The 24,880-nt window shown below is 44.0% G+C and overlaps 1 protein-coding gene across 4 annotated transcripts in view; it reads right to left on the reverse strand.

Moving 5' to 3' along the window:
* Window positions 1-455: 455 nt before the first annotated feature.
* FBF1 (Fas binding factor 1) overlaps window positions 456-24,880 on the reverse strand; it is a 108,510-nt gene continuing 84,085 nt past the window's right edge. For all 4 annotated transcript variants that reach the window (XM_077251778.1, XM_077251776.1, XM_077251777.1 and 1 more), the window contains 3 exons: window positions 15,671-15,809; window positions 8,431-8,549; window positions 456-973 (listed from right to left, as the gene is read on the reverse strand). In XM_077251778.1, coding sequence (XP_077107893.1) covers window positions 896-973; window positions 8,431-8,549; window positions 15,671-15,809 — 336 coding nt within the window. In that variant the 3' untranslated portion in view covers window positions 456-895. The remainder of the gene's footprint in view (window positions 974-8,430; window positions 8,550-15,670; window positions 15,810-24,880) is intronic.

The following is a 24,880-nucleotide window of genomic DNA, read 5'->3' on the forward strand; positions in this document are numbered from 1 at the left end:
GCATATCATTAAAGGGCCACTGTCACCCCCTCCAGCCGTTATAAACTAAAAGAGCCACCTTGTGCAGCAGTAATGCTGCATTCTAACAAGGTGGCTCTTTTAGTTTTTGATTCAATTAATCCCTCAATAAAGCGTTTTAAAGTTTGCCACAAATACCTGACTTTGTACCTGGAGGCGGTCCGAAGCCTCTTCTATGAATCTCCCAACTGCCGTCACTCTTCTCTTCAGGGGCGATGGTCGCCGCCCCCTTCGCCCTGTTTCTTCTTAAATCCGGCGCCTGCGCTGTGCGTGCCTGCCTGGGGCAGGCGCAGTCTTCATTGTCAGTCACAGCTCAGATGCAGGGTGCATTACTGCTGCACAAGGTGGCTCTTTTAGTTTATAACGGCTGGAGGGGGCGACAGTGGCCCTTTAACTCAAAACTGAAAGTAAAGATTAAACAACAACCACAAGACAGATTTCACCAGCCAAGGTATCATTTTAATCAGTATAATGGAGCTAAACTGACAATGTCTGTAGGTTACTCAACACAATCCTGCTAACAGGTTCCCTTTAAGTGTATGTGCCTGACAGTGGACACAAATGCATTGTTAACCTAGCCTTAGCTAGTGTCACACAGGCAGCATTTGCCCTGTATGGTTCAGGCCCAGCTCCTAAGCCTGCTCCATACATGTGAACCTGACATACCGTCTCATTACAACCTATGTCATCAAACTATTCATGTGAAAATATCAGGTATGTAGGTCTTAATATGCCATCTATGGAAAGATACAGCGGAACAATGTATATATTAATATAACAATAATATGTTGTATTTATTAGTATAAAAGTCATAAAAAATATGAGATCAGCAATAACAGTTTATCTGTAACTTCTGTTGTATCTTGTGTCATTGCATTCATACACTCAATGGGTAGGAAGAAGACTTCTTCAAAGCTTCCAAATAGAGTTTCTCATTTTCTATGTAGTCCCAGTCCTGTTCCAGGAAAAATAAAACAAAAAAGAACGCAAAGAGTTATAGTGGCATGCAAATGTTTGGGCACCCCTGGTCAAAATTACTGTTATTGTGAACAGTTAAGCAAGTTGAAGATGAAATGATCTCTAAAAGAACTAAAGTTAAAGATGACACATTTTCTTTGTATTTGAAAAAAAAAAATCAGTTTTTTTTTTTTCATTTTAAAAATTACAAAAAGGGAAATGGGAAGATGCAAAAGTTTGGTCACCATTGGAGATTTGTGTGCTCAGGTTACTTTGACCAAGGTTTCAGACCTCAATTACCCGTATATACTCGAGTATAAGCCGACCCGAGTATAAGCCGAGACCCCTAATTTTGCCACAAAAAACTGGGAAAACAATGACTCGAGTATAAGCCTAGGGTGGAAAATGCAGCAGCTACCGGTAAGTGTCAAAAATAAAAATAGATACCAATAAAAGTAAAATTAATTGAGACATCAGTAGGTTAAGTGTTTTTGAATATCTAAATTGAATCAGGAGCCACATATAATGCTCCATACAGTTCATGATGGGCCCCATAAGATGCTCCATACAAAATACGCCCCATAAGATGCTCCATACAGTTTTTGATGGGCCCCATAAGATGCTCCATATTAAAATATGCCCCATATAATGCTTCACAAATGCTGATTATGGCCCCATTAGATGCTCCATAGAGATATTTGCCCCGTATAATGCTGCACAAATGCTGATTATGGCCCCATAAGATGCTCCATACAAACATTTGTCCCATATAATGCTGTAAAAATGCTGATTATGGCCCCATAAGATGCTCCATACAGGCATTTGCCCATATAATACTCCACAAATGCTGATTATGGCCACATAAGATGCTCCATAGAGATATTTGCCCATATAATGCTGCACAAATGCTGATTATGGCCCCATAAGATGCTCCATAGACACATTTGCCCCTTATAATGCTCCACAAATGCGGATTATGGCCCCCATAAGATGTTCCATAGACACATTTGCCCCGTATAATGCTCCACAAATGCTGATTATGGCCCCATAAGATGCTCCATAGAGATATTTGCCCCGTATAATGCTGCACGAATGCTGATTATGGCCCCATAAGATGCTCCATAGACACATTTGCCCCATATAATGATGCACAAATGCTGATTATGGCCACATAAGATGCTCCATAGACAGATTTGCCCCATATAATGCTGCACAAAATGCTGATTATGGCCCATAGGATGCTCCATAGACACATTTGCCCCATATAATTCTCCATAAATGCTGATTATGGCCCCATACGATGCTCCAGAGATATTTGCCCCATATAATGCTGCACATGGCCCCACAAGATGCTCCATAGAGATATTTGCCCCATTTAATGCTGCAAAATACTGATTATGGCCCCATAAGATGCTCCATAGACACATTTGCCCCATATAATGCTCCACAAATGCTGATTATGGCCCCATAAGATGCTCCATAGAGATATTTGCCCCATATAATGCTACACAAATGCTGATTATGGCCCCATAAGATGCTCCATAGACACATTTGCCCCGTATAATGCTGCACAAATGCTGATTATGGCCCCATAAGATGCTCCATAGAGATATTTACCCCATATAATGCTGCACATGGCCCCATAAGATGCTCAATAGAAATATTTGCCCCATATAACACTGCACATGGCCCCATAAGATGCTCCACAGAGATATTTGCCCCATATGCTGTTGCTGCGATTACAAAAAAAAAAAATGACATATTCACCTTGTCGCTCAGGCCCCCGGCACTTGCTATAGTCACGTGTCCCCCGTTCCACCGCTGGGAGCCGCTGTGTCTTCCGCGTCCTCTGCACTGACTGTTCAGGCAGAGGGCGGCGCGCACACTAATCGCGTCATCGCACCCTCTGACCTGAGCGTCACTGCAGAGGACGCGGAAGACGGATCGACGGTGGAACAGGGGACAGGTGAATATCGCGCACTGCCCCCGTCATACTCACCTGCTCCTGGCACGGTCCCCTGCACGTTCCTGGCTCTCCGGGCGCTGACAGCTTCTTTCTGTATTGAGCGGTCACATGGTACTGCTCATTACAGTAATGAATATGCGGCTTCACCCCTATGGGAGTGCGCCAGGAGCAGGTGAGTATGATTAGACAGCTGTCGCTCCCCCTCCCCTGCCAATCCCTGGGAATGACTCGAGTATAAGCTGAGAGGGGCAATTTCAGCCTAAAAAAATGGGCTGAAATTCTCAGCTTATACTCGAGTATATACGGTAGCTTGTTATGGTTTGCTCACTATCTTCGTTATGAAAGGTGATGCAGATTTCCCAGGTTTATACAAACCCAACTCTAGCCTTGTGCCAAAAAACAGCAGCCATGGGCTAGCAGCTTTATAACACTCTGAAAATGAAAATAGTGGAGACCCACAAAGGAGAAGGCTGTAAGAAGACAGCAAATTGTTTTCAAGATGCCCTTTCTGCAGTTCGAAATTTAATTAAGAAATGGCAGTAAACAGGAGCAGTGGAGGTCAAGATATGGTCTCGAAAACCAAGCAAAACTTCAGTGAGAGCTGCTTTTAGGATTGCTAGAGTGGCCAATCAGAACCCCTGCTTGACTGCAAAAGACTTTCACAAAGATTTAGCAGACTCTGGAGTTGTGGTACATTGTTCTCCCCACCAAAAATTCAGTGTCAGAAGCATGAAAAATTAAGATTTTGAGCACCATACCATAAAATCTTATATTTTTCTCAGAGCCTTCATTGGGGAGCACAGGAAACCATTTATACTAGTGTATCCAAAAAAAAAGTTAGCTGGACTCCAGCAGTATAGACCCACCTACTGGCACAAAGCTAGTCAGTTCGTGAGAAAGCAGGAGAAGCAACATGTATACACAACCGTAACATAACCAGAACAACAGTAAAGGGCAGGTGCTGTGTCTCCCATTGAAGGCTCCTAGAAAGATTTGATGGTAGTAGGCACCCAAAATCTTATCTGTATTGCTTCATTGGGGAATACAGGAAACCATGGCACATCCAAAAACAGTCCCAAGGGCGGGTAAAAACTAGTACCCTCAAGTCAGAGCTCGTGCCACTGCAGCTTGCAGGACCTTTCTACTGAGGTTTGCATCTGAAGAGGTGTAGGTGTGAGCTCAGTTGAACTTGGTGAAGGGTATGAACGGAGGATCAAGTAACTGCAAATCTGTGAGGCTGTTGCCTGGTTGGGGACAACACAGGAGGCTCCCGTGCGCTAGTCTGTAGATTTCCAGAATAGAAGAATGTACCCAGAGGGCAATGGTAGACCTGGAAGTGGAAAGACCCTTTTGAGAACCTTTGGGAATTATGAACAGCGAGTCCACACGTTTGAAGGGTGCTGTTCTAGAATCCAGAGACGGAGGGCTCTTACTAGGTCCAGTTTGTTTAGAAACCACTCTCAAGAATGAGAGGGGGACGGGCAAAAGGAAGGAAGAATAATGCCCTCATTGAGGTGAAATGCAGAAATCACCTTAGAGAGAAAGGATGGGATTGGACATAAGACTACCTTGTCATGGTAGAACACTAGGGAAGGGGAACGACAAGAGAGAGCTGCGAGTGTTCAAAGACTTGTCTGATAGAAGTGATGGCAACCAAGGAGGCAACCTTCCAGGAAAGAAAGGAAAGGGAAATTTCTTGAAGAGATTCGAATGGTGACTCCTGGAGGACATAGAGCAATATATTGAGGTCCCAAGGCTCTACCAGAGGCCGATTGGGTGGAATGGAGTGCGCGACTTCTCGAAAGAAGGTCTTGATCTGCAGGCGAAAAGCTAGATTCTTTTAAAAGAGAATGAAAAGGGCAGACATCTGCCCTTTAAGAAAACAGAGGGACAGGCCAGATTCCAGGCCCGATTGTAGGAAGAACAAGATAAATAGCAGATGACAAACCGTCGGGGAGGTCCGGTTAGCTTCGCACCAGCGGAAGAAGGTTTTCCATGTACGGTGGTAAATGCGAGAGCAAGAAGGCTTCCTAGCTTTGATCATGGTCTGAACAACCTGATAGGAGAAGCTGACCAATTTTAGAACCGCGGCCTCAACAACCATGACGTTAAATTGAGTGACTGAGAATTTTGGTGGAAGAGAGGACCCCGCGAGAGAGGGTCTGGAAGGTCCTGGAGTTTCCATGGAGTAATTGTGAGGAGGTTGATTACTTCTGCATACCAGGGCCTTCTGGGCCAATCCAGAGCGATGAGAATGATGGGCACTCCCTCCGTCTTGATCTTCTTGACCACCTTGGGAATTAGTGGTAGCGGAGGAAACTGGTAAAGGAGGGAGGACCAGGACCAAGGAATTACCAGGGCATCGGGGCCATTGCTAGTGGGTTGCGGGATCTGGAGACAAACTGAGGAACCTTGTGGTTCATTCTGGACACCATCAGGTCGACGTTGGAAGTTCCCCAACGAAGACAAATCTTGTGGAAGGCCTAAAGATTCAGGGATCATTCACCATCAGTGATCCGCCATCAGTGAGACTTTCTCGGCTGAGAAAATGGGTGGCCCAGTTGTCCACTCCTGGAATGTGTACTGCTGAGATCATTGGTACATTCTGATAGGCCCATAACTGAATCTGCGTCACTTCTGACAACACTGTTCTACTTCGGGTTCCTTGGTGGTTTATGTATGCCACTGATGTGGCCTTATCGGTTTGGCCACAAATTGGGTGGTTAAGGAGAAGGTTCTGCCAGTAGAGCAAGAAAAATTGCCTTGAGCTCTAGAATGTTGATGTGAAGAGACGATTCCTGAGCAGTCCATTGGCTCTAGACTGTTAGATCTTGAAAAACTGCTCCCCAACCGAGTAGACCGGCGTCTGTTGTCACAATCTTTCAACGTGGTGGCAGAAACTATCTTCCGATATGGTCTAAGGGAGAGTGTGTTCACCATTATAGGGACCTCTTTATCCGGGAGGGAAGTATGATCAGTTGATCCAGGGAGCGAGTCGACCTGTCTCATCTTGATAGAAAAGTTGAAGAGGACGTGTATGAAACTGAGCGAATGGAACTGCTTCCATTGACACAAACATCCTGCCTAGGATGCTCATACAGAAGCGGAGAGAGCGAGGGGTTGGGCCTCTGAAGGAGTGAATCCAGCATGATAGAGCCAAGTACTTCTCTCAGGGCAGAAAGACTCTTGATTGTGTGGTGTCAAACAGCATTCTCAGAAAGACAATATGTTAGACCGGGATCAGAGTGAACTTTGCCGTGATGATCCAGCAAAGTTTTTTGCGGTGATGATCCAGCCCAGACGACAGAGGGTGTCCAGAGTGATCTGTAGTGGAAGATGCGTAACCGAAGCGATTTTGCCCCCCCCCCCAGTGTGTCCATAATGTCATGGTGTATCTTTGACCAGTCACAGGATCTATTTATAGTTTACATTTTGGCGCCCTTTCTCTGGCACAATCATATCAGACCTGTTCATGAGAAGAGATAACAAGAACCAATCAAACAACACAAACTCATTTAAGCTGTTGCTTAGCCCCCAGTCAGATTAACCCCTGATAAACTGAACTCTGAATAAAATACACTACCAGGTCTGTGACATCATGCAACCACAAGCTTATGCCAGCTGTGTGGTTTTCCATGCCAGTCGAGATGTGGACGGTACAGAGAAAAGTTCAGTGTGTTCTGTGGCTCGCTAAATTCGAATCCGTGACCAAAGTGCTACGTGAATACCGGCATGTTTATAACAAAGTGCCACCACATAGGACTAACATTACTCGGTGGGATAAGCAGTTGAAGGAAACCAGCAGTTGGTAGTGAAACCCCGTTCTGGTAGGCCATCAGTCAGTGACGAGTCTGTAGAGGCTACATGGGATAGCTACCTAAGGAGCCCTACAAAATTTGTGCGTATATGTGCTCAACAATTACACCTAAGGCTACTTTCACACTAGTCCGTTGGTACGGGCCGTCGCAAACCGTCGGCCCGACAGACAGTGTGTTAATTAATCACAACGTGGGCAGCGGATGCAGTCTTACGATGCATCCGCTGCCCAGTGTGATGAGCGGGGAGGAGGGGGCGGAGTTCCGGCCGCGCATGCGCGGTCGGAAAAAGTGGAACCGACGGACAAAAAAGTTAAATTGAACGTTTTTTTGTGCCGACGGTCCGCCAAAACACGACGCATCCGTCGCACGACGGATGCGACGTGTGGCACTCCGTCGCAATGCGTCGCTATGTATAAGTCTATGGAGAAAAAACGCATCCTGCAGGCAACTTTGCAGGATGCGTTTTTACTACATAACGACGCATTGCGACGTGCGTCGAACGACGCTAATGTGAAAGTAGCCTAAGCAAGACTACAGTTCATAAAGTGTTAAAGAAACATCTCTGTTTTACGGGGTACAAATTGCGGCTGTTGCACGCTATCAAACCGGCAGATAGAACCAAACGATGCGTGTTTGCTACAGATAATGCTTCATGAGATCAACAACAATGATGCAAGATTTTTGCAGAAGATTGTGTCTGGCGATGATGAGGCGACCTTCCATATCTGTGAACATGTTCATCGCCATCGAGAGTTTCTGGATAGAATATTCCCCCAGCTGTGGATAGGCAGGGGTTCTGTCAAGCCATGGCCACCACGATTCCCGGATCTGACGCCCATATACTTTTACTTTTGGGGTTATGTGAAGCAACATGTATACACTGAACATAACAACGACATTAATCACTTAAAACAGAGAATCACAGACGTTATTCACTCTGTTACACCAGATGTCCTTACCCGTGTGTGGCAAGAACTTCACTATCTTTTGGATGTGTATAGGGCAACAAATGGAAACTCGGAAACTGGGAGAGTTTTTCTTTTATTTGGAGCAGATTTCACATTTCTATTGTTTTTTGTTGCCTTCCAGCGACTGGTAAGTGCACAATGACTTTACGGACACACTGTATTAAAAGGGACAATGCTACTTATTTCCTGCATGGCTGGGAATTAGAGGTTAATATATTTTTAAAAGGAGCCCCCTCACTGCACGGTCAGAGAAACCCTGTCCTGAAGAACCCGAACCCTTCTACGCACACCTGTGCCAGAAGATGAACATCAAGGACCTGGGTAATGGGGCCGTCTTCCTACCATGCATGTCTGGCTCTGGAGGTGAGCGGACCAGGGGGTGATGGCGAGGACCATCCGTCTGTGCAGATGCCCTGAGCACTCTTGGTGTGTTAGGAATATTGAGTGCTGCCGGAAGGACCATGGAGACAACAGTAGTCATGTAACCCCACATTGTGTTCTCGGTCTTTAGAAGGAGATCAGCGGGAAACAATTTCACTATCTCCCATCGTCCCAAGTTGAACATGCAAAAGGGAGATCATAAATTAAAAAAAATAAATAAACGTAGAAACGGGGCTGAGTGCAGCCACGTGTCTGCCTCCTACTAACTTTTTTTTTTGCATAGTATCTGTTTCTCTAGGGCGGAGATCCTGTCATTTCATACCTGTTGTGCTTGTACTTTATATACTGCCAGCATGGCATTCAGCTCGGACTTCTGAGGAACTCTTTCTTGTTGTGCTCCTGATCCAACACCTGTAGTGCTGGGTACAGCATGGGGCAAACCTGAAATGGAAATGTATTCATCACAATTTATTATTTTAAAAGGGTCTGTCCAGGACAAGAAAAAACACTTTTGATCAGAAACCACACACGTTTTGTCTATGTGATGTGTCCAGTATTACAGCTCATCCAGGATTCGCTACAATATCAGACACCTATAACAGCTCATAACAATAAATTTCTTAACATTTGAACAGCAAGACATTAAAAGCTGGGTCAGTCTCATAATCTGTTTAGATCTGGTGCTGTAAAACTCATTGTCCCCTCAAAAATATCCCCGTTGATGCAGAACGATGTTACAGAAGCCAGTTACCACCTGACGGCCAGAGTAAAGAGACAGGGAAGGAAATCGGAGTGACACACTTTGAAAAATGTGATTGGTATACAGTGCAGTGGCATTAAGTGTGGAGTGGGCTACTGACAACATATAAAAACGGTATGAAGGACAAAGTTGAATCTTTATCTGACCAGGAAGGAACACGGGGTACTGCACCGTAGTGAGGAATATTGAGTGGGTGAAGATATACAGTACAGACCAAAAGTTTGGACACACCTCATTTAAAGATTTTTCTGTATTTTCATGACTATGAAAATTGTACATTCACACTGAAGGCATCAAAACTATGAATTAAGACATGTGGAATTATATACTTAACAAAAAACTGTGAAACAACTGAAATTATGTCTTATATTCTAGGTTCTTCAAAGTCGCCACCTTTTGCTTTGATAACTGCTTTGCACACTCTTGTCGTTTTCTTGATAAGCTTCAAGAGGTAGTCACCGGAATGGTCTTCCAACAATCTTGAAGGAGTTCCCAGAGATGCTTAGCACTTGTTGGCCCTTTTGCCTTCACTCTGCAGTCCAGCTCACCCCAAACCACCTGGATTGGGTTCAGGTCTGGTGACTATGGAGGCCAGGTCATCTGGCGTAGCACCCCATCACTCTCCTTCTTGGTCAAATAGCCCTTACACAGCCTGGAGGTGTGTTTGGGGTCATTGTCCTGTTGAAAAATAAATGATGGTCCAACTAAACGCAAGCCGGATGGAATACCATGCCGCTGCAAGATGCTGTGGTAGCCATGCTGGTTCAGTATGCCTTCAATTTTGAATAAATCCCCAACAATGTCACCTGCAAAGCACCCCCACACCATCACACCTCCTCCATGCTTCACGGTGGGAACCAGGCATGTAGAGTCCATCCGTTCACCTTTTCTGCGTCGAACAAAGACACTGTGGTTGGAACCAAAGATCTCAAATTTGGACTCATCAAACCAAAGCACAGATTTCCACTGGTCTAATGTCCATTCCTTGTGTTCTTTAGCCCAAACAAGTCTCTTCTGCTTGTTGCCTGTCCTTAGCAGTGGTTTCCTAGCAGCTATTTTACCATGAAGGCCTGCTGCACAAAGTCTCCTCTTAACAGTTGTTGTAGAGATGTGTCTGCTGCTAGAACTCTGTGTGGCATTGACCTGGTCTCTAATCTGAGCTGCTGTTAACTTGCGATTTCTGAGGCTGGTGACTCGGATAAACTTATCCTCAGAAGCAGAGGTGACTCTTGGTCTTCCTTTCCTGGGGCGGGCCTCCTGTGAGCCATTTTTTTTTGTAGCGCTTGATGGTTTTTGCCACTACACTTGGGGACACTTTCAAAGTTTTCCCAATTTTTCAGACTGACTGACCTTCATTTCTTAAAGTAATGATTGCCACTCGTTTTTCTTTACTTAGCTTCTTTTTTCTTGCCATATTACAAATTCCAGCAGTCTATTCAGTAGAACTATCAGCTGTGTATCCACCAGACTTCCGCATAACACACCTGATGGTCCCAACACCATTTAAAAGGCAAGAAATCCCACGTATTAAACCTGACAGGGCACACATGTGAAGTGAAAACCATTCCCGGTGACTACCTCTTCAAGCTCATCAAGAGAATGCCAAGAGTGTGCAAAGCAGTTATCAAAGCAAAAGGTGGCTACTTTGAAGAACCTAGAATATAAGACATAATTTCAGTTGTTTCACACTTTTTTGTTAAGTATATAATTCCACATGTGTTAATTCATAGTTTTGATGCCTTCAGTGTGAATGTACAATTTTCATAGTCATGAAAATACAGAAAAATCTTTAAATGAGAAGGTGTGTCTAAACTTTTGGTCTGAACTGTACTCTAACTCTGCAATCTGTACTGAACACCATCATTATGTCGTTTACCAAGAAACTAAGTTATGAGTTTCTGCCTTATGTATATGAAACGGTTAAAAAAATGTTGGAGATTATCAAGAATTTCAGTAAAGCATTTTTTAACTTTTTAAAAACTGTTGCCAGTCTCCCAGGTTCATCGCATAAAGTTAAGATCAGTATTCCATCATAACGCTTGTGGCCTGAAAAGTAGGAAGCAACAAGTCCCCACAAAGCACATGCAACACCATGGGGTATCGCTGCAGGGTGATTAGGAGGGCAGGAAGTTCTGTCAGCCAGATCCCACCGCCCAATTTCGAACTGCTAATCACTTGTTCTCCCGGAGTCAAGCTGTGGCCAAACATGTCTGGTATCTGGTAACAGCTCTCTCATAGAAACACAGGAGCGCTTTGCTGAACAAGGCATCGTTTGGCCAATAGCCATCTAATGTCTATGGAGAGCATTAGCCAACCCTCTTATGACCCATATGAGAATGTACATGCCCACAAATATTGATTAAATGAAGGAAACCGCGATCTTTCTACTCCTATAACAAGGAGCTTTGCTTTTGCCTATAATACATATTCAAATTATACATTTGCAGGTATAACACCTCAGCTTACTCCTTCCATGATCTGGTGATTTTTAGCTTGAGCTTTTTTTCTTTCTTCTTTCATGAGCCATTACTTTTTATTTTTTATAACTTTTTTATTTTTCAGTTGAAATATATGGGATGATTTGTGGTTTTGAATGGTGCTATTGAAAAATGGGAAACAAAATTCCAAGTGAGGTGAAAAGGTGACCTCCACTACCTCCAATTTGTTTTTGCAGCATTCATTGTGCTGTAAAAATGACCTGACAACGTGACACTCCAGGTCAGTTTGATTGTGGCAACACCAAACTTGCAAGATGTTTTGGTACATTTTTAGCGATTATAAAAATCAGAAGATTGTAAATACAAATTTGGTTTATGTAGGCTATTTCTAAGCCCTGTAACTTTTTTTTTTGTCGATGGACATTAATGTCCCAGTGCCATTGGAAGATACTGAAACACCTACCGTATTTTTCGGATTATAAGACGCACTTTTTCCCAAAAATTTTTTTTGGGGAAAATGGGGGTGTGTCTCATAATGCGGATATACCTTACCGCTACCATTTCTGAAGGCCGCAGGCTGGGATGAGGGGGTGGCCGATGCTGCGTGGGTGTCCGGCGCTGCGGGGGGCTCTCCCGAGATCTTGGTGCCGAGATCTCCATCTGCGCATGTGCCGCCCCCCCGGTGGCCATTTTACCGGAGTCCACCGCACAGGAAACCATGTAACTGCGGGGGGCTCTGGCCTTTCACAAAATGTCAGCAGAGCCCCCCGCAGCACCAGAGACACCCGCAGCAGCGCCGGACACCCCCGCAGCCCTGAAGACACATGTAGCAGCACCGGACACCCCGCAGCACTGGATACCCGTAGCAGTACCAGACACCCCACAGCAATGACAGACACCCCACAGCAACGCCAGACACCCCGCAGCAGCACCAGACCCCTGCAGCGGCGCACCGCACTTCAGAACACCCCCTCATCCCAGCCTGCGGCCTGCAGCATCAACCCACTCCTGCCTCCTCCAGCAGCGACACTGGGACCCCGCTTCACCGCAGCCACCACCCCCGGTAAGCAATAAGACGCATGGATTATAAGAAGCACCACCATTTTATTAAAACATTTTTTTTACTATTTTTCTCAAAATTTGGGGTACATCTTATAATCCGATGCATTTTATAATCTGAAAAATATGGTACTTCCTGGAATGTGTTCTTCCCTTGAGTGGATGTTGTGAAAGGGTTCTTATTCTCAATGCAAAGAATTCTGTGATCATCTACCACCGTTGTCTTCCGCGGACGTCCATGCGTTTTTGAGTTCCCAAGCTCACGAGTGCCCTTTTTTTTTTTGCAGAATGTAACAAACTGTTGATTTGGCCACTCCTAGCATTCTGCTATTTCTCTCATGGATTTATTCTTTTTTTCAGCCTAATAATGGCCTGTTTCACTTCCATTGAGAGCTTATTTTACCGCATGTTGTGGGTTCACAGCAACAGCTTCCAAATACAAATACCACACCTGGAATCAGCTCCAAATCTTTTACTTAATTGATAATGCATTAACGCAGTAAAAGCCCATGCAGCCAATTAAAGGGCTTTTTAGAGAAATGTTTTTAAGGGATCAAAATAAATTGAACAAGAGGAATCTACATATTAAAAAGCTATAATTCCTAAACCCTTCTCCAATTAGGATGTGAATACCGTATAACTGAAGTTGTGAGTCTGCACTTTAAGCCAATGTTGATTATATAACTGTACCTTGAATTAGTTTTGGTAAATAGCTAAAATGCCAAAAACTGTCACTGTTCAAATATTTCTGGACCTAACTGTATACCATCACAATTCATTTTTTATGTCAGAGGTGATCAACCCCTTCATGACTGGAGCTTGTTTCGGTTTTGTGCTCCCCTTCTTTCCAGAGCCATAACTTTTATTATGGCCTTGTGAGGGTTTATTTTTTTGCGGGACGAGTTGTACTTTTGAACGATACCATTGGTTTTGCCATGTCGGGATCAGAAAATGGGAAACAAATTCCATGTGCGGTGAAAATGCAAAAAAAAGTGCAATCCAACACTTGTTTTTTGTTTGTCTTTTTTGCTAAGTTCACTAAATTGCCAAAAACTGATCAGCCATTATGATTCTCCAGGTCATTACGAGTTCGTGGACACCTAACATGTCTAGGTTGTTTTTCATCTAAGTGGTGAAAAAAAATTCCAAAGTTTGCTTTTGATTGCCCGTAATTGCATTTTAATGCAATGTTGCGGCAACCCAAAAAAATGTAATTCTGGGGTTTTGATATTTTTTCTTGCTACGCCGTTTAGCGATCAGGCTAATCCTTTTTTTATTGATAGATCGGGGGATTCTGAACACAGCGATACGAAATATGTCTTTGTTTGATTTTATTTTTATTGTTTTATTTTGAATGGGGCGAAAGTGGGGTGATTTAAACTTTTACGTTTTTTTGTAATTTTTTTCACAGGGTGGCACTCACAGCAATCCGGCATCAACAACCATAGAGGTCTCAAGGAGACCTCTGGTTGTCATGCCGACGCACCGGTGACCCGTGATCACGTGACGCGTGTCAAAGGAGAGCGCATTTCCGACCGGATGGTCGGAAGCGCATGTTAAATGCTGCTGTCAGAGCTTGACAGCGGAATTTAACTAGTTAATAGCTGCGGGTAGATAGCGATTCCACCCACGGCTACTGCGGGCACATGTCATCTGTTCAAAACAGCTGACATGTCCGGGCTTTGAGGTGGGCTCAGCGCCGGAGCCCACATCAAAGTGGGGGATACTGAAGTCGGATGTACTATCCCGTCTGATGTCAGTAAGGCCATGTGCACACGTTCAGTATTTTTCGCGTTTTTTTCGCGTTTTTTCGCTATAAAAACGTGATAAAAACGCGAAAAAAACGCTAACATATGCCTCCCATTATTTTCAGTGTATTCCGCATTTTTTGTGCAAATGTAGCCTTTTTTTCCGCGAAAAAATCGCATCGCGGAAAAAAAAGCAACATGTTCATTAAAATGCGGAATTGCAGGGGATTCCGCACACCTAGGGGTCCATTGATCTGCTTACTTCCCGCACGGGGCTGTGCACACGATGCGGGAAGTAAGCAGATTATGTGCGGTTGGTACCCAGGGTGGAGGAGAGGAGACTCTCCTCCACGCACTGGGCACCATATAATTGGTAAAAAAATAAGAATTAAAATAAAAAATAGTCCTATACTCACCCTCTGATGGCCCCCGAAGTGTTCCCGCCTCTGTGCTGCACGCTGGCTTCGGTTCCTGTAGCTGGCGTGCGGTGAAGGACCTTGCCGAATGACGTCACTGTCCTGTGATTGGCCGAGACCGCTCACGTGACCGTGACGTCATGGAAGGCCCTGCGCGCACACATCAGCTATAGGAACGGACGCCGGTGAGGAGATCTGATGTCTGCGGGTGAGTATAAGCATTTTTTTTATTTTTTTTATTATTTTTAAACGTTCTATCTTTTACTATAGATGCTGCAAAAGCAGCATCTATAGTAACAAGTTGGTCACACTTGTCAAACAGTATGTTTGACAAGTGTGACCAACTTGTCAGTCAGTTTTCCAAGCGATGCTACAGATCGCTTGGAAAACTTTAGCATTCTGCAAGCTAATTACGCTTGCAGAATGCTAAAAAAACGCAAAAAAAATGGAAAAAAAACGCAAAAAAAAAAATGCGGATTTCTTGCAGAAAATTTCCGGTTTTCTTCAGGAAATTTCTGCAAGAAATCCGCAACGTGTGCACATACCCTAAGGGGTTAAACATCAGTTCCCAGTCTAGTGACTTCTACTGAATAATAATAATAATCTTTATTTATATAGCGCCAACATATTCCACAGCGCTTTACAGTTTAACAGTTTCAAACACAACAGTCATAAGAAACACCGTTAACAATAATACAATAATTAAAGCAAAATAAGACGACCCTGCTCGTGAGAGCTTACAATCTACAATGAGGTGGGGAGATACAAAGTACAGGAGTGTATTTACAATGATGTATTTACAATGATGGTCCAGCCATCTTCAGGGGGTGGGAGATAGGTGGAAATAGTGAATGGGCTACACACACACACAAACATAAAATGAACTGTTCAGAAGAGCACTATACAGCTATCAGAAAGGCTAAGCTCCAGCATGTGCACAGAGCAGTGTACGGACCCCAAAGCCTTTTTTTTTAAACTCGTGACCATTCTATGCAAATGCTCATGCAGGAGCTAGGCAATTTTGAAACGTTTTCTAGCAATCATTGCAGGTGTCAGGACTTAAAGTCCCTCTCCCCTCAACAGTCTGAAATATGTTTAAGCTCCTGTAACTTATAAAAGAAACTTGCAAAATTGTACTCACCATTCAAAAGAAGTGACGTAGACAGTGGATGTATCTGCTGTGGCTCCAGGTCTCTGTTAGAAACCAGTAAAGGTGCCGTGGGCAGCCCCTGTCTAAGCTGTTCTAATTGCCTCCTCTGATGAGCCAGATTTATATGTTCCTGTAAACAACATGCACAGGAAGATTACACATATACAAAAAACACAATAAATCATTTACTACAAGTTTATGAAAATAATCCAGTGTCACTTATGTTGCAATAAAAAACATGATGTGTCCATATTCTTTATTCCATCTTGAATGGAAAACCCAATACATGATACATACAGCCATTGCTAAAACTGTCACCCTTGAAATTGTGCCAGAAAATGAAGTATTTCTTCCAGAAAATGACTGCAATTACACTTGCTTTGTTATTAAAAAAAAAAAAAAAGATATAAAGGCAAATTGGACATAATTTTACATAAAACACCAAAAATGGGCTAGACAAAATTGTTATCACCTCTCCAAAATCATGGGTAAACTTTGTTTCAAGCAGATGATGTTCATTCAAACTCACCTGTGGCAAGTAACAGGTGTGGGCAATATGAAAGTCACACCTTAAACCAGATAAAAAGGGAGATGTTGATGCAATCTTTGCATTGTGTGTCTGTGTGAGCAACACTAAGCATGCGGAACACACAGATGAGTAGAGAACTGTCTGAGGACTAGAGAACCAAAACTGTTGAACAATATCAACAATCTCAAGGCTACAAGTCCATCTCCAGAGAGCTTGATCTTCCTTTGCCCATGGTGTGTAATATAATCAAGAAGTTTACAACCCATGGCACTGTAGCTAATCTCCTTGGACATGGAAAGCAGAGAAACATTGATGAAAAGGTTGCATTGCAGGATAGTGTGGATGTTGGATAAGCAGGCCCAATCAAGTTCCAAAAAAAATCAAGATGTTCTGCAGGGTCAGGGTACATCAGTGTCAGCACAAACTCCATCGACATTTGAATGAAATGAAACGCTGTGGCAGGGGGACCCAGGAAAACCCCACTGCTGACACAAACTTAAAAAAGCTAGACTGCAATTTGCCAAAACGTATGTAAGCCAAAATCCTTCTAGGAATGCGTTCTGTGGACAGATGAGACCAAGATAGAGCTTTTTGGTAAAGCACATCATTCTACTGTTTGCCAAAAACAGAATGAGGTCTACAAAAGTACCTATCATCAAATATGCTGGAGATTCAAAAATGTTTTGGGGTTGTTTTGCTGCCTCTGGCACTGGGTATCTTGACTGTGTGAAAGGCATCATAAAATCTGAAGATTACCAAATGATTTTTGGTTGCAATGTAGTGCCCAGTGTCAGAAAGCTGGTGTTGCGTCCTAGGTCATCGGACTTCCAGCAGACAATTACCCACATACTTCAAGAAGCATCAAAAATGGATGGAAACAAAGCGCTGGACAGTTTTGAAGTGGCCAGCAATGAGTCAGGATCTAAATACCATTGAAAACCTTTGGAGAGATCTTCAAATTGCTGTTGGGAGAAGGCACCCTTCAAATATGAGAGACCTGGAACAGTTTTCAAAAGAACAGTAGTCCATAATTCCAGTTGAGAGGTGTAAAATGCTTAATATAGCTAATGTGGCAACTCTGGAGTGGAACAGAACGACGGACAGGTGATGGATATGATTGTTTTTAATTTTTGTTTTATTACAGGAGAACAAGAGCTTCGGTGGAATTAGGGGAGTATAACTGTGTTTGTTATTTTTAAATAAAAATAGAAATGTGTATTTTGTTTTATTTCTACTAAAGGGCTTTATGCTGGCTGTGTCTTTATTTACCATTTAACTAAATGATTACTAATGGATACGTGTCTTATATACGCCTCTCCATTACTAAGCCATGGGCTGGATGTCACCTGACAATACAAAGGTGACATCAACCCCACAAATATTAATCCCACTTGTCACTGCTACAGGGCAAGTGGGAAGAGCTGGACAAAGCGCCAGAATTGGCGCATCTAATAGATGTGCCTTTTCTGGGCAGCTGCGGGCTGCTATTTTTAGGCTGGGGGGGTCAATATCCATGGCCCCTTACCAGCCTGAGAATACCAGCCTCCAGCTGTGAGCTTTAGAAAGGCTGGTTGCCAAAAATGGGAGGTTACCCCACGCGTTTATTTTAAATTATTTATTTAAATAATAAAAAAAAAATGTGGGGACCAATCTATTCTTGATAACCAACCTTGCTGATGCTGACAGCTGAGGGTTGCAGCCCCCAGCCGTGAGTTTTGCCTGACTGGTTACAGAAAATACAGGGGAACCCATGCTGAGTTTTTCATTTATTTATAGCGCAGGCAGCGAGTGATAAATACTCCCATCAGCAGCTCCTGCTGTCATTGTTATTAGCGCAGCAGTGGTAGTCTGATGGGAGTAATAGTCCCATCAGCCGCTGCCTGCTGTCTCTTATCACTTAAATATAACTCACATCATTCTCCCCTGCTCGCACCGATCGCCGACAGAGGAGGGGAGAATGATGAGAGACGTGTTCAGCACCAGAGTTTACTGTAACGCTTCTTTCCCGGCGCTGATGCGTGTCACGTCGATGACATCCATGTGTGTTATTCGTGTGCGGGGCGTTTTGCGGCCGTGCTGACATTAAAAAAGGGACATGTCAGCGTATTTTGCCCATGGACACACGGTCTGTGGAAACACACTGACATGTCCACGTGTGTACGTGTGAAAACTAACCACATGTACCAGAGACATGGACGTGTGAAAGAGGCCTGAATCTGGTATCACTGTAATCGAACTGACCAAAGTTTTGTACACTTCTGAAAAGAAGGGCACCGCTGAACTGAGGCCAGACGGAGTCCAGAGTAATTCTGCCGCCTCACTATAGTGAATGGATCCCTCAGGGGTTTCATCTGAGTCATGTCACTTGGAGATTTAGATGGAAACCCCAAAGTAAGTGCTCAGCGTAGAGTGCCGGATAAATGTGATCCCAAACATTATGTAAAATGTTCCCAATAAAAGCCTTAAAGAGAACCTGTCACCCCCAAAATCGAAGGGGAGCTAAGCCCACCGGCATCAGGGGCTTATCTACAGCATTCTGGAATGCTGTAGATAAGCCCCCGACGTATCCTGAAAGATGAGAAAAAGAGGTTATATTATACTCACCTGGGCAGGCGGTTCAATCCGATGGGCGTAGCGGTCCGGTCCGATGGGTGTAGCGGTCCGGTCCGGGGCCTCCCATCTTCATGGGATGACGTCCTCTTCTTGTCTTCACACTGAGGCTCCGGCACAGGCGTACTTTGTCTGCCCTATTGAGGGCAGAGCAAAGTACTGAAGTGCACAGGCGCCGGGCCTCTCTGATCTTTCCCGGCGCCTGCGGACTGCAGTACTTTGCTCTGCCCTCAACGGGGCAGACAAAGTACGCCAGTTCCGGAGCATGAAGACAAGAAGAAGACGCCATTGTAAGAAGATGGGACGCCCCGGACTGCGACGCCCATCGGACTGGACCGCCCCTGGGTGAGTATAATCTAACCTCTTTTTCTCATTTTTCAGGATACATCGGGGGCTTATCTACAGCATTACAGAATGCTGTTGATAAGCCCCTGATGGCGGTGAGCTTAGCTCATCTTCCATTTTGGGGGTGACAGGTTCCCATTAACTCAATCCACGAAAAAGCAAGCCCGCACTCAGGTCCGCCATCTGTTAAAGGAAGTATAGGGGGCTTACACGTTACTGGTAGCACAAAGACTAGAAAAGCTAAATGGCTCCTCACCCAATAGAAATTCAGCAAATTTTTCACTCCCATATCGAAATGTCTCCCTCCCTTCTGAGCCCACAGTATACCTAAGCCACATATTGCATCCACGTTTGGCATTTCTAAAGCGGTGAGAGCCCGCCTAACTTACGGGTGCATGCCTCCAGAAGCATGGGTTGGGCATAACGTACTGTTTGCAATTTTCACTCTGCAACATTCATTGCTGCCTGTTTCTGCGAAATACCCAGAGTCAAAATTGTCACTACACCTGTAGATAAATTTCCCAAGGGGTATAGTTTCACAAATGGGGTCACTTGAGGGGGATTCTGCTTTTCTAACAATTAGGGGCTCTGTACATGGAGTCCGCAAAGTGTTCTAGCAAAATCTGCGATCCAGGAGGAAAATAGCACTCCATTCCTCCCGGAAGTGGGGTATAGCCATTTTAGTAGAACTTGAGGGACAATTTTTGGTGCCATTTTTACCCACTTCTAATGTGAAAACATAAAATTTTTGGCTAAAACAAAATTTTGGTGGTAAAAATGTACTTACTTTGTCTTCACTGCCCAATGGTATAAAATTCTGTGACACACCCGTAGTGTCAATATGATCCCTGCACCCCTAGATGAATTCATTGAGAGGTGCAGTTCATAAAATGGGGTCATTTATGGGGAGTTCTGCTGTTCTGGCACCTCATGGGTTCTAACAGTGGATCATCGCACCTGCAAACCATAACGGTAAAATCTGGCACTCCTTGCCTTCTGAGATTTGCACTGTGCCTGAAAAAAATATTGGTGCACTCAGGAAAAAATGGACCTCAGTTTGATGTAAAAAAAAATGTCCTACAAGCCCTTAGAAAACTCAAAACACTTGGGGCTAAAACAACATTTTAGTGGTAATTTATTATTTCTTCGCCGCTCAGTGGTAAAAAATTCTGTGAGTTACATGTGTCAATATGATCACTGCACCCCTAGATGAATTCATTGGGGAGTGTAGTTTGAAAAATGAGTTCACATAAAGGGGGTTTCTGTTGTTCTGGCATCTCAGGGGCTCTGCCAATGTGACATGGCACCCTCAAACTATTCCAGTAAAATCTGAACAACAATATGGCGCCTCTTCCCTTCTGAGCTTTGCACTGTGCCTCAAAAGAGTATTCCCCTACATATGGAGTATTGGCATACTCAAGAGAAATTGCACAACTAATTGTATGGTGCAATTTCTCTTGTTACCCTTATGAAAATGCTAAATATGGGGCTAAAATAATATTTTTGTGGGAAAATTAGATTTTATTAATTATTTTCACAGCTCAACGTTACAAATTTCTGTGAAGCACCTGGGGGTTTAAGATGTTCACCATGCATTTAAATACATTACTTGAGGGGTCTAGTTTCAAAAATGGGGTCAATTGTGGGGGGGTCTCCACTGTTTAGGCACGTCAGGGGCTCTTTCAAATGCGACATGGCGTGCGATCTCAATTCCAGCCAATTTTGCTTTGAAAAAGCCTGTGTGAATGTTGTAGTGTTTCGAGAAGGTGGGCAGACTGGACCAGGTCGTAGCCCTGCAAACCTGTTCTGCCGACGCCTGGTTCTGAACGGCCCAGGATGCGCCCACCGACCGAGTGGAGTGTGCCTTTATCCCCGCTGGGATAGGCTTGCCTCTGACACGGTAGGACTTCTGAATAGCCGAGCATATCCACCTGGCTATTGTGGACTTTGAAACGGACAAACCCTTCCTGAGAACCTAAGGAAGAACAAATAAAGTGTCCGTTACGATCTTTCAGAAGGACGTCGTCCAGGAGATGTACCTCCTAAGAGCCTTCACTAGACCCAGAGTGTGGAGAGCCCTTTCAAAACAATGCACCAGTGCTAAACAAAATGAGGGTAGGACAATGTTCACGTTAAGGTTAAAAGGGAGAGATCACCTTGGGCAAGAAGGACGGAGACGGACGCGGAACTACCTTGTCCTAGTGAAAGATTAGAAAAGGAACTCGACAGGAAAGGGAGACTAGCTCCGAAACCTTGCAAGTATCAAACAAAATTTGGTCAAGCCGCACCCAATACTGACATGGTCTCCACGGACATCAGGGCGCACGTCCACACCAGGGGGTCCAGCCCAGTAGAAGAAGTCCACGATAAAGATTGAAAGAGGACAGCGCCACATCAGGAAGTGATAGACAGCAATACACTTTATTCTGCCTCCTGCGGCAACGTTTCGGTCCGAAGACCTTTTTCAAGCACAGTACAAGCATGTTTCAACCACCATTATATATCAATAGGACCACCCCCATGGTTAACAAACAGCCAATGAGGGTGTCACAATCAGATAGAAAAAAATAGCGATATTCTAAACACCATAAAAATACATAGAAACAGTACAAAATATCCAACAGACAATACTCAACCCCCTTATATATAGGAAAACACCTCTTGATCGATCCCTTTAACGTATCCCACCTCATAAATCCAGTTTACATGCTCCCGGTTTCCCTCATGTAAACATACACCATCGTCCTATTGGGGCAATGCATCAGTGGTTGCCATGGTTCCGTGGGTGTGTACAGAATGGGCGCAGCCCAATCAGGCCACAGCGCTGGTCCCATGTGACCGCACTGTGTTCAGTATATCGCGCCCACCGCCCCACAGAGAGCACCATCACTGCGCATGCCCCAACAGAAGATCCGCCCACTGGAGTCCTATTTACCAGGCTGTAGAGGATCTCACACGGTCGACACTTCACAGCACAAGTTAAGAGGACCACTGCGCATGCCCCAGCAGAAGATCCGCCCACTGGAGTCCCAATACAGGGCTTCTATTTACCGTGCTGCAAAAAAATCTCACAAACCCCATATCATACAGCGCAACTTGAGAGGCAGTCCATCAGTGCGCATGTCCTTAAAAAGCATCCCAAATCAGGATCGATATCATAAAGTGCACGTCCTTGATTCACGAGCTGCCCATCCGAGTCCAGGGCCGATAATAAATGCACACGTCCACACTGTCATGGTCTCAATTCCATTCCATACAGCTCCAGTTTCATGGAGAATTCCAATGCGCATGGTATATAATATTCATAGCCATATGGCTTTTACTTCGTGCACATATTCCAAGGACTGGGACCGCCGGGTGTATTTAAATCCTCCATTTCCAAATGATAGGCAGGTATGGATAACGTACCAAATCCATCATATATTGTGTGCAATGTCCATAATTCAACATCAACCTTAAACATCTTCTTATTCCCAGAGCCTTATTCAGACCCTATAATAATACATCAAAGGAAGAAAAAACAAAAAGAAAAGGAAACAGTTCCGATCGCGCAATATACCAATCCATATATATTGGAAAAAACAGCCTAACAAGGACATCTAGATATTTTGTCATAGTAGCGGACATGCTATCTAATGAGGATGGATACATAATACATCAAGATCATATTTCAGAATACACTATATCATCTCCATAAAAAATACAGACATATTCAAACCCACATAGCAAATATAACAGGGGGAGGTAGAGATACCTAATCATAGGGGGTATCACTTCTTTAAAAGCAAAACTAAAAACACAAATACGGTTAAAAACAATACAATAATGAGGACCCACATTCAATCTCATGGGCGCTAAAGGAGACAGCCCTATAATAGGCAACTTTGTTGGTACTCAATATTCATACCTCTTGGGGAGAGTGTATCAAGCTCAAATATCCACTTGAGCTCCTTCTTTTTCAACATAGAAACTCGGTCCCCACCACGTCTAGGTACAGGGACGTCATCTATAATCCTGTATCTCAACTGATTAACTGAATGTCCCATTTCCTGAAAATGCCTAGGTACCGGGAGTTCAATACGCTTAGTTCTAATAGTACTTTTGTGTTTACTGATCCTAGTCCTAACCTCCTTAGTGGTCTCCCCAACATAGTAGAGACCACAAGGGCAGCTAAGGACATAGACCACAAAATTACTCGTACAGGTATAACGCCTCCGTATCTCATACCTTTTACCCGAATGTGGATGACAGAAAGAAGCGCCCTTCACTAAGTTATTACAGCATGCACAATTAAGGCACGGGAAATTCCCAAGACTAGGGCGACTCAAGGTGGTCTGTAGATCTTTTTTGGAGCTGCCAATGTCCGATGCTACCAGCTCATCTTTAAGATTTCTATTTCTCCTATAGGAGAGTAGAGGGGGTAATTGAAATTCACGGACATTGGCATGACCCCTACCGAGTAGAGGCCAGTGTCTACGTATAACCTCTGAGATCCGGTTGCTAAGGCCATTATATGCCGTTACAAACGGAATCCTTTTATCTGCCACAGCCGTCACCTTTGGGCTGAGAAGCTCAGCACGTTCTTTAGATAGGGCTCTGGCTTTAAATTTATCCAGATCCATCCTAGAGTACCCCCTAGCCAAGAACTTTAGGCACATCTCATTCAGCCTCTCATCAACTAAATTGTCATTAGAGACAATTCTTCTGACCCTTAGTAGCTGGCTCCATGGTAGGGACTCCACCATACGACGTGGATGTTCACTCGAAAAATGTAATAAATTATTCCTATCCGTTTGTTTAACGAACAAATCAGTGTGTAGACATCCATCAGATTTATATACGCAGGTATCCAGGAATTGCATTTTAGACTGTGAGCAGTCCATGGTGAACCCCAACCCAGGATGAACATTATTCAAATAGAGATGGAACCGCTCTAGTTCACTATGGTCCCCATCCCAAATCAAAAAAATATCGTCGATGTAGCGCCGCCAGCCCCTAACACTGCTCCAGAACCGCGATGTATACACGTGTTCGCCCTCCAGGACAGCCATATAGATGTTAGCATAAGTAGGGGCCACATTGGACCCCATGGCTGTCCCGCGGCGCTGCTGAAAAAGAAGGAGCTCAAGTGGATATTTGAGCTTGATACACTCTCCCCAAGAGGTATGAATATTGAGTACCAATAAAGTTGCCTATTATAGGGCTGTCTCCTTTAGCGCCCATGAGATTGAATGTGGGTCCTCATTAGTGTATTGTTTTTAACCGTATTTGTGTTTTAGTTTTGCTTTTAAAGAAGTGATACCCCCTATGATTAGGTATCTCTACCTCCCCCTGTTATATTTGCTATGTGGGTTTGAATATGTCTGTATTTTTTATGGAGATGATATAGTGTATTCTGAAATATGATCTTGATGTATTATGTATCCATCCTCATTAGATAGCATGTCCGCTACTATGACAAAATATCTAGATGTCCTTGTTAGGCTGTTTTTTCCAATATATATGGATTGGTATATTGCGCGATCGGAACTGTTTCCTTTTCTTTTTGTTTTTTCTTCCTTTGATGTATTATTATAGGGTCTGAATAAGGCTCTGGGAATAAGAAGATGTTTAAGGTTGATGTTGAATTATGGACATTGCACACAATATATGATGGATTTGGTACGTTATCCATACCTGCCTATCATTTGGAAATGGAGGATTTAAATACACCCGGC

This window comes from Ranitomeya variabilis, chromosome 4 (assembly GCF_051348905.1).
Source record: "Ranitomeya variabilis isolate aRanVar5 chromosome 4, aRanVar5.hap1, whole genome shotgun sequence".
NCBI classification, from domain to species: domain Eukaryota; kingdom Metazoa; phylum Chordata; class Amphibia; order Anura; family Dendrobatidae; genus Ranitomeya; species Ranitomeya variabilis.